Source organism: Ahaetulla prasina, chromosome 5, assembly GCF_028640845.1.
Source record: "Ahaetulla prasina isolate Xishuangbanna chromosome 5, ASM2864084v1, whole genome shotgun sequence".
Lineage (NCBI taxonomy): Eukaryota > Metazoa > Chordata > Lepidosauria > Squamata > Colubridae > Ahaetulla > Ahaetulla prasina.
The window spans coordinates 86,408,524-86,423,608 of NC_080543.1; the positions used below are offsets into that span (position 1 = coordinate 86,408,524).

At 38.1% G+C, this 15,085-nt stretch overlaps 1 protein-coding gene across 7 annotated transcripts in view; it reads left to right on the forward strand.

Moving 5' to 3' along the window:
• The window catches only part of ARHGAP6 (Rho GTPase activating protein 6), a 296,071-nt gene that overhangs the window by 155,659 nt on the left and 125,327 nt on the right, over nucleotides 1-15,085 (forward strand). Inside the window, exon 1 of one of the 7 annotated variants that reach the window (XM_058184508.1) lies at nucleotides 2,405-2,718. The exons of the other annotated variants lie outside the window; for them this stretch is intronic. Coding sequence (XP_058040491.1) covers nucleotides 2,629-2,718 — 90 coding nt within the window. The 5' untranslated portion in view covers nucleotides 2,405-2,628. Of the gene's footprint in view, nucleotides 1-2,404; nucleotides 2,719-15,085 lie in introns of those variants that run through there. 7 annotated transcript variants of the gene reach the window in all.

Sequence of the window (15,085 nt, forward strand, 5' to 3'; positions counted from 1 at the left end):
TACTGATCCAGTTCTACAGAGGCATTATTGAGTCTGTCATTTGCACCTCTATAACTGTCTGGTTTGGTTCTGCAACCCAACAAGAAAGACACAGACTTCAGAGGATAATTAGAACTGCAGAAAAAATAATTGCTACCAATCTGCCTTCCACTGAGGACCTGTATACTGCACGAATCAAGAAGAGGGCTGTGAAAATATTTACAGATCTCTCACATCCTGGACATAAACTGTTTCAACTCCTACCATCAAAATGACGCTATAGAGCATTGCACACCAGAACAACTAGACACAAGAACAGTTTTTCCCCGAAGGCCATCACTCTGCTAAACAAATAATTCCCTCAACACTGTCAAACTATTTACTAAATCTAAACTACTATTAATCTTCTCATCATTTTCATTTCCACTTATAACTGTATGACTTTAACTTTTTGTTGCTATCATTAAGGGTTAAATTGCAACCTATGACCATCATTTGTGTTGTAAATGTTGTACCTTTGATAAAGGTTTTTTTTTTCTTTTTCTTTTATGTACACTGAGAGCATATGCACCAAAACAAATTCCTTGTGTGTCCAATCACACTTGGCCAATAAATTCTATTCTATTCTATTCTATTATAAATGACTAATTAAATATGAATAATTATGAATATATTATATAACTATAGCATATATATGATAATAGTAAATATTTCATTTTACATAGTCTTCTTGATGTAGGATAGTCCAAATAATTTCTTTGCGTACTGACTCCATCTTTTTCTTGAACTGTAACATTAGCAAATGAGAATCCCATGACTTTTAAATTGATGTTTGCCTGTATTTATTGTATGAAATATTTGGTTTAGATGGAAAAGGTGGTAAAGAAGCATATACATAGATTTTCTGATAGTTATAGCACAACAATCTATTCTATTTTATCCTTTTCTTTACTTTACACAAACAATCTTACATCTAGCTAACAACAGAATTGTTTCTGGTAGATAGATGTTTTAGGCCTTTCTTGGGCAAACTTATCTCTTTATTGGTTTCATTAATCTTAGACTTTTGACTGATTTTAACATACTGTTCCAAGGGAATTCTTTTCAATTGTTTCTCCTTTACAAAACAATTTTTGGTTTTATTCTGTGAAAGCCAAATAAATACGTATATTCAGGAACAGTGTAAGTACAATTCTTGTAAGTACAATTCTTGAGGCGAAATTCTTGAGATAAGCAGTTGCCATTATATTCCACTAACAGGTTCTATGAAACAATAAAAGAAGCAGGGAAGGACATGGAGCTTTCCAGATAGCCCCTCCCCCAATTTGTTATATTCCAGTTTCTGTTGCAACATTAGAAAAAGAAGAACAAACTGTCTATTCTTGCATTGATTTTCCTCCCGATATATGGAATTTGTAGTATATTATTTTCCTACCCATAAGCCTTTCTCCAATTCTATATTATTATTATTATTATTATTATTATTATTATTATTATTATTATTATTATTATTATTATTATTATTATTATTATTATTATTCTGAATTGACTATTGTCTAAAAATCTTTGAGTTGACATGAAACTTATAAGCATAGTTCATACAACCATCCCTATCTTCTTTTTCTTGTCTTTCTTGTCATCTAAATTCCCTGAAAGATAAAGGTGACAAAGTCTAATAAAACTACTCACTTTGAAGGTGTCCATGGACAATGTCAGAATAAAAGATAAACACGACTTTAACATTATTACTGCCTGAAAGAATAATTGGATCTGTAATGACTGATTTAGACATGTGTGGACTGATAGTGGACTATCTCATAATGTGGATAGACAGATGGAATACAATGTGTTTTGATGAGGATTTCAGATGGATCATTTGCTCGAATTGAGATCATCGGGGATGCACTTTTTTCTGAGGTTCCGTCCTTTTCCTTCCTCTCTCTCCGCGAGTTGCTGTCGTTTTTTGTTTGTTTGTTTGTTTGTTTGGTGAAAGCCAAAAGGTGTTGATTTTCTGCCACAGCTCAAAGAACGGTGTTTCTGTTGAACGTCTGGTTCGTGCAGTTGTTATGCTCACCAGTCTTCCTATAGCGAAGCAAAAAGTGGCAACCTAAATCTATAGTACGGTAACCTTCAAGTAACGAGAAACTGGTAAGTGGTCTTTGGCTGGGCGGGGGACAGGAGTTTTACGTTGGCTACCTGAGGAAATCGGATGCCATTTTCTTCTTTCTATCGATTATCGCCAAATAATTCGCTCTGCCAAATCTCCCTCATTAAACAAAAATTCTGAGGAACAAAAAGAAGCTCCTTCCTTCCAGCTGCGGAGGGAAGACGGGTTTGCGAGCCCCCCGGCGCCTTCCTATCTCTCGCTCTCCCCTCCCTCTACAAACTGCTGGGTAGCTAATCGTCGCTGGGAGAAAAATCAGGCCCGCCCTCTTGGCCCCACTCAGGCAGCAAGAGCGGTGCGGCAGCAGTTGTAGTTGAATCTCCAAGCCATCCAGACTTTGCGGAGTATTAGCCATCTATAAAGCCGATTTTTCGAGGCGATGCGGTTCGTGTTGACGCTGCGAGGCGGCGGAGGCTGCTGTCTCTGAGGCGCTTCGAGGGAAAGAGGAGAGGCGACTGCTGGCCCGGGGGACGGTCCCGCCAGCCATGCTGCAGCGTCGGGGGGACCTGGGGGCCTACCCCCAGGCGATAGCAGACCCGGTGTTGTTGAACGCGAAGCCTAAACTCTACTATGCGGTGAGTGCTGTCTCCTTCCCAAGAGCAAGGCGTCATTAGGCGCCAAAATAACGGGGGTGGGTGGGCTGCTATGGCTTGTTCAGAGGGTGGATTGGAGAAATAAATGTTCCGTTGTAGATTTATCATACCCTTCGCAGAGGCTGTTGCATCGCTTGCGTGCATTCCGAACTGCTTTGGTGGAAGGGCGGGGATCAGATTGGGGGCGGGTGTCTTCCCTGCAGAATTTCGGAGTGTAACGTGTGAAGCTTTCATCTCGGTCCGGAATGTATTTCCTCTCTTGGGGCTCTTTTAAGAGACCGCTACTTGCAGTAACGCCAGTTGGATCTCTCATGCGCACACCTGCTGTTGTGGACCTAATACTTAAACCTCCCCTCTCTCATCTATGAGTTGGAGTCGTTTTTAGAGGGGGCGGGAAGAGCGATTTTCATTTTTCTACCTAAGACGTTGGGGAGGACAAAGTGCTTCGGAGAAAGCAAACATTTTCCTTTTGTGAGTGCGCTCAGTCTGGGCTGGGTTTTTTGTTTGTTTTTAGTTTGTCTGTCGCATCTCTTCTTCCCCCTCTCAGTTTCACAAGACTAGTCTATGAGGAGCTGGCTGAGTTATTTATACAACGTGGTCGTCTAATGTTTAAAGGAAAGGGCTTTGAGTAGTTCCTCATGGACATAAATCATTTGGGATGCCCCATCACAAGCTGTCCTAATGTAAATTTAACATAAGTTGACTTATAAACAAAATGTATTATGCGGGTAATGTATTTTTTACTCAAAATTCGGATTGTTTCGATGCCTGGAATTATTATGGCAGCTATAAATCCTGCAAGCTGCTGCAGAGATGTACAGTAACAATTCTTGGAAGGTCTGAGCTGTCACAGCAACCAAAACACCTTTTCTTCCCATTAAGGGTGAGGATCAGTTACACACACACACACACACAATTTTGCTTTGTGACTCAAAGTGGAAAACTGTTGAGATGAATTGATACTGCTTCTTCCAATCACTGTTGTCTCACTTTGATCAGATTCTTTTTATTGCCCTTGCTTAGAGCTAGAAGGCAAGTAAGCAAGAAAAGATAGCCTCTTCAACATATATTTGGAATGGATCCAGTGACTTAGGGAAGTATGCAAACTCAGAAAAAACAATTGGTTTTTGCAGAGCAATTCTGCCAGTTTGTTTATTCTATGTATATCCTCTCTTGGTAGGGTTTATAAGGATGGGTCATTGCCTAGAGCAGGGATGTCAAACTCAATTTCATTGAGGGCCGCATCAGGGCTGTGATTGACGGGGGGGCGGGGCGGTGGGCATGGCTGGGGGGGTGGGCATGGCCAGCCTGATGCCACTCACTAGGGATGGCTGACTGGAATAGAATAGAATTTTTATTGGCCAAGTGTGATTGGACACACAAGGAATTTGTCTTTGTGCATATGCTCTCAGTGTACATAAAAGAAAAGATACGTTCATCAAGGTACAACATTTACAACACAATTGATGGTCAATATATCAATATAAATCATAAGGATTGCCAGCAACAAGTTATAGTTGTTGGATGGGCATGGCCGGTTGAATAGGCATGGCCAGTTGGGTGGATGTGGCCAGTTGGGTGAGCATGGCCAGTTTGACACCACTCCCAAAACTGCTGGCATGTTTCCTCTTCGCATTTGGTAGACCGGACCGAAGCAATGCAGGTGGACATGGGCTGGCCCCTTACATTTTCCAGGATGGCCCTGCGGGCCAGTTCTGACCACATTGTGGCCGAATCTGGCCCACGGGCCTTGAGTTTGACACCCCTGACCTAGAGAATGAGCTCTCTCCTTGAATGAGGAGGTGAAAAGTTTGCAGGAGGTGAAATTGCAAAATATTGCAGGAGGAGGTAAAAAAATTGAAAGGAACTACCAGTATCTTTTTTTTTTCATGCTGTATTGGTAGTAAGGAAACATAGGAAAACTTTTCATCTCTCAGGTCCAATGGGAGAAAGAGAACACTTTTGGCAATCCAGTTAAATTCAGACCGTCTAATACCCGCAGATTCCCAGGGCATTATATATTATAAGCAGCTCCTGTCAGTGTTATAAGTAGGTTTAAGAACAATGTTAGTATCCAAAACATCTTAAGTTTCCCTATAAATTTAGAATATTTTTTTAGTGCTGTTATCCTACTTTGGTTTTAATTGATATAGAAGTATATGATGGGCTTAAGGTGAGGCATTTTTCTTAAAAGTGTAAAGTATTAATCAGTCTTTGAAGTAAAGCTCACTGGTAAGAATTAAGGTATAGGCCATTTTAGCTAGTGTTGTTTGTCAGGGAAGGAGCACAGAAGTGAAGTTACAGTACTTTGATTTTCTGTGGATGGAGTATTTGGGAACTTGGGTGAGGATGCCAGAAGCCCTGCTCCATTTTCCTATCAAGTAGTTTGTCCTTGCTAACAGCACAGTGGGGGATGCTGGTTAAGAGATATTAACATTAAGTCAAGCTCAGCATAACATATATTCTTTTAAACATATGCAGAAATTCTTGTAAGTGCTATAGTACCTTGATTCATAGTGACCTTTTACAGTATTTGTCCTTTCAGTGTTCCAAATGCAGGGCAGCAACTAGTTTCTAGTTTTTTAAAGCTTTATTACTGTGTTTTCAAGGTTTAAGGAATCAATCAATTGCATTGAAGCTTTATGCATTTCTCACCTCTCTAAACTGAAGGATGACTCATTGGTACTTAGTATTGTTAATAAGTTCTTTGTTATTTTTAAGCTTTTAGTATTATTAGATTGCATTATATGTAGGTCTGAGGAAGTTGGGCAGTTGACAAACCATTTCCTTCATACCATTTATACTTAGGGTTTTTTTAAAAAAAGAAAACCAGCTGCTTATCGCTGTGTAGCTTCTTGTAACCATATGTAAATATTAAAGTGGCTTAACCATATGTAAAACTTGTTGCTGTTATCTTTTCTGGTTTAATAATACAAAACATCACTTGAAAAAGAACGTGACAAGTCACATGTGTTTAATATTAGTGGAATTCAGTTGTTTGGTTTGATATAGTCATATCCCTGTTTAATTTGAGTCTAAGTCTCTACATATGATAGATAGAAAGTTGTTTTTTCCATAGAATATCATTTGAAGAGTGAACATAATAAATTGCGCTGAGTGCAAAATCATGTCTTTAATGCCATTAGAAATAAGTATACAAATACATAACACATCTTTCTTTATATGGAAGAATCTGTTGAGAGTTGAAGTTAATCTCTTAATCGGTTTAAAATTTTAGTCTTGAATAATGGAATTTAGCAGTAAGTCCTATTTTAGTAATGGCAAAAATAGTTATTAATTTAAAAAAAAAAATTTGCTTTTTATTGTTTGTTTTTATTCTACATTATCCTGAGTCAGATTTATGAGATGGACAGCTATATAAATTTGAGAAATAAATAAGTACTCAAATATTCAATGTTGAAAAATATTTTAATACTCACTGACTCAGGTTACTATGTTAGAATAGCCTTTAAAACCTGTTTATGCTGATACAAATGTTTAATAATTGGACATTTTAGTGGAAAAGCATTAATTTAAAAAACATACATTTTTCCTTATGCATGATTAAGCTGTAATAAAATAGCTAAGAGCATAAGGTATTTTCCATATACCTTGTATGATGGATGACTAGTTCAGATTTTCTTGTTCTTTGTCTAAAACAAATTAAGTTACTCTTGTTATTGTTGTTCTCTGCTGGTGATGAAAAGTAATGAACAGTTCATTATCTCAGGTTTGTATTTTGGACTTCTATGAAAAGAATCGCTCAGAGTCAACAAGCAGTCCCTTCAGAAGCTTGCTATTATATTAATGTTCTACTGGCAAAAAAAGGCAGTCTATTGGTGACTAACATCCACACTTAACATTAAAGGGTGGCTGAAGATAGAATTGCAAGTCCCAAGTGGATAGGGATAGGAATTTTTTTAGGGGTGGTCTGCTTTTCAACTGTGCTGTACATATTTACATGGTTTTTATGTATAAAAATAATCATATTCCTAATTTAAATTGCCATTTTATTTTAATAAGATATTGAATGTTTGTGCAATGTAATCAGATGTACCCAAATGTTTTAAATAAATGAAATGTCAGTGTCAACTTTGTTTATTCACAGTTACAAGATCTGTACTGCAAAAAATCCAGTCATTAGATGATGCAAACAAATATTAAAACTCTTAACTCTGCTGATTTTTAAATACCTTTGGTGGCCATCTTGACTTGACTCAAGATTTAAATCATAACATTTCTTCAAACCTTTGTAGATGCCCTGTGAAGACATTGGTCTGCGGACCACAGGATGAGAACCTCAGGCTTAAAGGTTTAATTATTTGGGAAATTGCTATGGTTTGTGTAAATTTATTCTAAAAGAATGAATATCGTCATCTATGTTGATCTTTAGAATCTATCTAATATTAATAATTCAGGATTTACTCCTCAGAGAACTATTTTTGTAGCAATAGAGACGTTTTGAAGATTGTGGGAAGAAGAAAAATGACGGAAAATCTTGAAACGGGGATGTACCTTCCCTTTGGTAAAGGTTGAATTCTCATAACAAATACTGATTAGTTATTGTTAGTTGGTACAGGTAGTTCTTGCGTAATGATTGGCCTGTTTAGTCACTGTTGCTGAATTACTAATTTTACAACTGGTCCTCATACTTCTGGCTGCCACAATGTCCCTGTGATCATCAAAATTTGGGGCCCTTGTAACCAGTGGGCATTTACAGCCATCACAACATCTGGTGGTCAGGATTGCCATTTGTGTTCTTCACAGTTGGCTTCTGAAAAGCAAAGTCAATGGAGAAGCTGGCAGTAAAATCACATGTTACAGTCACATGATGTCTCACTTAACAACTGTAACATCATTGACGTAAGGCTTGCCCATCCCAGTTGTGGTTGATAAGTGATGGCTATTTCATTTTAATATGAAAAGAAAATGGGATACTTTTTTCATGGTATTAATTTAAATAGAGTAAATTCCTGGAAAATAATTCAGGCATCTTTATATTTTTATTGTGAATAAATAGTATGCTAAAAAGTGCTGGAATAGTTTATGGATTTATTTATTGTTTGATAAACAATATTTATTGATTGATAAAACAGTATTCCCATATCCTAATACAGACTTTGAAAAAATGTCATGAGAAACTTTGAAACAAAAACTGTTTTTATGCAGATATGTATTTCTGAATGCTATTTTTGTTGAGTGTATATATGACTTTTGGATGGCTTCAATGAGTAAGATCTCAAAATTGCTCTTAAGCTAATGGTACTGTGAAATACTTAAATACCATTATGGCTTGAGTGTTCTTTCGGTTTCCATCATTATTTGAGCTCAATTTACTTTAAGCTAATCTTAGTGTAAGCCATATTCACAGGAAAAGTAGTATGACTAATCTCTTCCATGTATTCAATTCCAGTTTTCTCATAGATACAGCCTCTTAGTATGCTGTGCCTGTGAATCAAAAAGCTCAATCTAAGATAAATAAGTAGACTAAGTGCTGTTAGCATTTAGGAATGATACAATGAACAAGACAGTCACAATTGTTCACTATATTATATGTCTTTATGATCGTAAGAGATATCAAGCTATTGTCTAGGATAATCTGCAGTTCCATGGAATTTGTGCAATACAGGTTTTGTGTCTGAGATAAAAAACAAAGCTTCATATATAGGTATTAGAAATTCAGCTGTAATTTATGTATGTAATGTAATTCATAGAATTCACCTGTAGTGTATTGAAATGCACTTGTACTTGCCTCCAGAAAAGAATGGGATCAGTCATCATTATAAGTAAATGAATTTATATGTACAAAATAAGTGCTTAACTTAATAATAGATATATTACTATTTAAAAGATTGAAATTTTATGATACCTATTTATAATTTAAGAAAGTTTTGAACTTTGTGAGTTTCTATTTCTACAACTTTCTGTACTAATTTATAACCTATTTCATCATTTCATTTCATCTCATCTTCAGTAATGTATTTTATTAACATCTCTGTTCCTATATTTTACTGATTTTTTTTCTTACGTATTCTATTTTTCTTTTTACTTATTCTCCTTTCTCCTTTTTAGTAAGCTCACTTCTTTATTTCTGCTTCAGTCAGGTATTTTATGTACCATTTGCTGATATTTCTGACGTACCAGTTCATCCTATTTTCTGAAATTTGGAGCCATAAAACAGTACACTGAGCCACACTGCACTGAAGGGAGCAGGGAGATAACCAGGCACAGGAATGAGCCGAGATTCAAGCCTATATTGTTGCAGTAAGGATGGCAAAACATGGTTCAGTATTATTATATCCACAGAATGCTAAGACTTGTTAACCATTTGTTTTGTGGATAAAATTGTTCAGATTTGCTGTTGACAGGAAACTACATTATCAGAATTAAGTAATTTGATGGGATCGTGTTCCGAGATACTATATTAGGCATTTTTTCAGAATAGATTTTGAGGAAATGAACAGTCTTTTGTGATGCCAGTTCTGCAACTTATTGGCTTGGGTTGATTTATTTAAAACATGCATGTAACAACTATATTAAACCTATTAAAACCATAAATATTAAGAACAAAAACATGGAACCACCAAGTTTCTGACATACAATCACCTTATCCTATCTCAGTGCTTGGGGGATAATCCAAGTCTTCAGTGCCTTTCAGAAGGCTAGGATGGTAGGTAGACTTGTTGATCTTCAGAGGGAAATTATTCGAAAGAACAGGGGCTCCCTCAGAAAAACTTCCTAGCTCTAATAAAGTAGCAGTGTTTTAGGGAAGAGACTAGGTGCATGAGCATCTTGTCTAATCTGATATGATGACTAGATGTCCTTAAGGAAAGAGGGTCCTGCAGATAAACTGGCTCTGTGCCATATAGAACTTTAAAAGTAATAAGCAACATTTTGAACTGCACCCAGAAGGAAACTGGAAGCCAGAGCAGCTCACGCATGGATGAATCTAGGGGTGCCCATCCTGGCATGTGCCACCATTTTCTGGAACTGCAGAATCTGCTTACAGATCTTGCCTTGAAATATGGCATATACACTTTATCCTAGAAGCCAGAATTCAGTTCAGCCATTTTAGATAAATATTGACCCTTCTCACCATAGGACCTTATGATGGTTAGAAATTAGGATGCTATATGTCAGTGTCTTTCCCGAAATGGGCAATTTTAGTTGGTGGGGGACACAAACTTGTGCCTGTCCCCCATTCTATTCTATATCTACATAAAAATGTTAGGACAAGTTGTCCATCAACTACCTGTGTATTGCCCCAACCCCTCAATGTTTGTACATGCCCTCCATTACTTGCACACCTTCTCTAAGCCTCATGCTCATGCCACACCTCCTTGGCCACTTGAACACCCTTCCCTACACAGCAGCACTCATGCATGCTTGTGACCATCCCTACCATTTGCTCATTATCTTCCATCTGGTAACAGAAGCCAAAGCCCAACTCACACTATATGTCTGTAGCTTCCTCATCATGCAACACTTACCTGTCTGCCAGCCTGTTTGTGATCCATCTGGTAATTTCTCCCAGCTTTCCTATTGACTTTGATTGTTGGAAGCCAGCAGGAAGTTGCAAATAGGGGCTGTCTTAGCAATATATGATCCTTGAGGACAATAGTGGGAACAGCAGGGGTTGATATCTGTAAGTGATATGGTCAGTGACATTGCACTTCATGATTGGATTACTTGGGGATGCAAATTCCTGTCCCTATTGTTGTCATGACTGAGAACTACATGTATTCTCTTTGCAAGAAGCTGCTCATGAAAATCACTTAGGAGATAAAACAGAATGGCAGTGATAAGAGAGCAGGGGTAGGCAATTTTCCCAATGGACCACATGAGAAACTGGGACTGATATGGAGGGCTGAACCAATAGGGCTGTGAAGGTGCACATGCAAATTGAAAAAAAAAAATAGAAGTCACCATCAAAATAAAAGCAATCCATGTGGGCTGGACCGAGGCAGCCAAAAGACTGGATGTGGCCTGGGGGCATAAATGCCCATGTCTGTATTAAAGGGTTTGCACTAGTAATTGGCTAGCTTCTAGATCAGACTTAAGATTCTGGATATTACCTATGTGGCCCTTTATACAGTAGCTTGTGTCTTCATTACATCCATGCCTTTCTGGTCAAGCCATACTTGCCTTCTGTCCCAAAAGTGCGTTTTTCAAGAGGCAACTGGACTTCCTGATTTTTCTTTGAAGACGTTTCGCTTCTCATCCAAGAAGCTGCTTCAGCTGAAGAAGCTTCTTGGATGAGAAGCGAAACGCCTTCAAAGAAAAACCAGGAAGTCCAGTTGCCTCTTGAAAACAGAAACTTTGGAACAACCATGTCCTGGATGACTGAGAATCTCCATAGACACTTGCCTTCTGTATTTATGCAAAATGAGAGGGCATGCTACAGGTTCCATTTCCCAGGAGATAAGAAGGATTGCAATGTGGAGCTAGCTTTTTTAGTTATAGTCCTTACTTCTGGGGTACCTTGGTCTCCTTTAAGGTGAGGGTGACTCCTTATTTATTCTCATTGAAGGAAGCAATAAAGCAATTCCTGCTTTGCTTGGAGTGCCTTTGGAAAGGGCTGCATGAAGCAAAAAGTATCTTATTGGGAAGAGAATGGTAGTGATTTATGCATTGGCCAACACAACATATTATTGTTTATTTCTGTGGATTGATGCATTATATTGTTTTATGGATGTAAATTACCTAAACTGTGTAATGCGTGTATGTGTGTTTATGGGTTCAATATTTCTGAATTTGAAAGTGCTATCTTCTTGCATTTATTTCATTCAAATCATACATTTTTGTAACTCCATAACTTGTGCTTTCAGCATTTATTTATTTATTTGAACTTTTTGTATGGCGAAAACATGGTACATTTGATTAGGTAATATATAAAGGTAAAATGTTCCCCAAATTGGAGATTGAGTCATGATGACATGTCTCCAAATAGCAAGGGAATGGGAAATGTAATATTGTTACTGCTTTCTTATTCTAGGATGGTTGGCTTGTTTGTTTGTTTTTTGTCTTTCAAGTCTAATCTATAGCATTAGGATTTCCTGTATGTATTCCATATAAATAATAGCCAAGTTCAGCCCTGCTTTGTCTTTCAAGATATGCCATTGTTATCTAAATAGTGCCACATCTTCACCTTGCATAGAATATCTCAAATTAATTTGTACTTTCGCTTAATACTTGTATTTTGCAGTTTTGCTACCGCATTTAAATATTCATACTTTTTGAAATAATAATCCACTTACATGTTTGACTGGAGTAATTTGAGTAATATAAATTTCCTCTGTAAGTTTCATAACTAAGCATTACAGCTTTATATCCAAGTGTGTGTTTGTGTAATACATTTGTATGTCTGTAAATATATATAAAGATTATGTTTATAAAAAGATAAATGTAACTATTTTTCCAGTTTTAATTTTACTTGGAATTTATATATGTACCAAAGAAAGCTTCAAGACATTCAGAAATTTCAAAATTGAATCTGGTTATTTTAGATACAATACATACTGTAGCATAAAATCACTCAGTATGACCTGTTGCTTTAACTGGGTCATGTTTATTGCTTTTTCATCAGCAGTGCAGAAATATTCTATAATATTCTGAAATATGAACAAGCAATAAACATTTTTTAATATTCTGAAATATTCTTTATTCTGAAATAAAGAAATACTCTGTAATATTTCTGCCTAAATATGCCTATCCTAGTCTGCATAGGCAATTAATGTTGTGTTCATGCATGTTAGCTGTAATGGCACCTTGATCCAAACTGGTGAAAAGAAAATTGAATTTTGCCTTTACAAAAAAGCAGTATTGTCTGTTTTCTCTGATTGTCAGGTGCAAACATTCAGATTCAGACCTGAAGAGTTCAGTTAGCTACTTTATTGCTCATGCCTAATGTAGTTCACAGGAATCTTCCCAGACTCGTAGTTTGTACCTGGAATAGACTAGATATAAAGTTCAAAGGCATTCAAGGATGGTCAGATCTTGCCCTCTTTTTCCTATGTAATGTCTCCAGACAAATTCCTTGCTTGATTCCTTCCCTCTGGCTCAGCTAGGCTGCCTCTTACATTGATAGTTGAAATAGCAGTATAATTTAAACAAAATTATGGGGAAAAGGATAGACAAATTCTAGAAGACAGCTCACCTGTTTGGAACCCTCACCACATCTCTGACATCAATACAATTGAACGAGTCCAGAAATATTTTACAAGAAGAGTTCTCCATTCCTCTGAAAACAACAAAATACCTTATCCCACCAGACTTGAAATCCTAGGCTTAGAAAACTTGGAACTCCGTCGCCTTCGACAAGACCTAAGTTTAACTCACAGAATCATCTATTGTAATGTCCTTCCTGTTAAAGACTACTTCAGCTTTAATTGCAATAATACTAGAGCAACCAACAGATTTAAACTTAATGTTAACCGGTTTAATCTAGATTGCAGAAAATATAACTTCTGTAACAGAATCATCAGTGCTTGGAATACTTTACCTGACTCTGTGGTCTCTTCCCATAATCCTAAAAGCTTTAACCAAAAACTTTCTACTATTGACCTCACCCCATTCCTAAGAGGACCATAAGGGGCGTGCATAAGCGCACAAATGTGCCTACCGTTCCTGTCCTATTGTTTTTCTTTTCTTCTTCCTATATATATATGCTTATACCTCCTTATATTTACTCATATGTGTTTATATACTATATAATCTTTTTTGTATGATACCTACATATATTGTTGTGACAAAATAAATAAATAAATAAATATATATATATATATATTGTTGTGACAAAATAAATAAATAAATAAATAAATAAATAAATAAATAAAAACCGATACTAAGTCTTGTTCTTTTGATAAGTATTATTTTAGTTTGGATTTAACTAGATTAATTCCAGTATTTTAATTGCATGTTAGCCTTTTCCTGTATTTCTTTTTCTGTCTAGTACAGGGGTGTCCAAACTACGGCCCGCGGGCCAACTGCGGCCCGCGGGTCAGTTTTTATTGGCCCGCAGCAAATTCTGAAAGTATAATTGAATATGGCCCTTTTCGGCCGCCTCCCGGTACTTGCCCGGTGGTTCGCTGCGAGGCTCGTGGCTCCTCCCCATGGGCGGGGAATAATGAAGGGAGGGGGCGGAGGAGGCGGCGAGCGGGAAAGAGGCTGCTGGCCGTGCCTGACCCCAGCAGTTCTACCCTCGCCTTCCTCGGCCGCCTGGCGAGGCTCCTCGCGCCTCCACCCCTTGGGCAGGGAATAACGAAGGGAGGGGGCGGAGGAGGCGGTGGCGAGCGGGAAAGAGACTGCTGGCCGTGCCCGACCCCAGCAGTTCTACCCTCGCCTTCCTCGGGCCGCCTGGCGAGGCTCCTCGCGCCTCCACCCCTTGGGCAGGGAATAACAAAGGGAGGGGGCGGAGGAGGCGGCGGCAAGCGGGAAAGAGGCTGCTGGCCGTGCCCGACCCCAGCAGTTCTACCCTTGCCTTCCTCAGGCCGCTTGGCGAGGCTCCTCGCGCCTCCACCCCTTGGGCAGGGAATAACGAAGGGAGGGGGCGGAGGAGGCGGTGGCGAGCGGGAAAGAGGCTGCTGGCCGTGCCCGACCCCAGCAGTTCTACCCTCACCTTCCTCAGGCCGCCTGGCGAGGTTCCTTGCGCCTCCACCCCTTGGGCAGGGAATAATGAAGGGAGTTTCAAATTCATACCAAATACAAAACAAAAGCCAAGATCAGGGGTGTCCAAACTTGGTCTCTTTAAGACTTGTGGACTTCAATTCCCAGAGTTCCTCAGCCACACCCCAAAATAAGCCACGCCCACAGAACTGGTACGAAAAAAAATAGCCCTCCCCCCCCTCCCCGTTCAATGGTGTGGCCTGTGCCTTTGCTTATTTTTCTGTATTTGGCCCTCACCAAAAAAACTTTGGACACCCCTGGTCTAGTACTTCATCTTGTATTTTGTAGAAATATATGAAATATGACTTATGTATACACTTTATATGCAGCTGGATTCTTTAAGGTGACAAGTGCTGCAGAAACTAGCATCACAGTTCAGGCACTTGAAGGAATTTTTTTAGACAGAAGCTTTGCAACCTTAAAAGGGCTTGTTTAAATTTTTATGATGTCTATGTGTATGCAGGATATGTAAAGTCTCTAAAAACCCAGCAAAGTTTACTGCTCTTAAAGTTAAGAAATCACTCTTGTGTTGTATGCTAATAAATATAAACCCTGTATCTTACTAAAGCTGAGTTTTGTATTGAAAATGCTTTCATTTTGTTTAATATTCTTGTTATTTAAAAAGGCAGGCATGTCAGAAGAAAAAGAATCTGTACAACCTTGACATTGCCATCACAGAAACTCA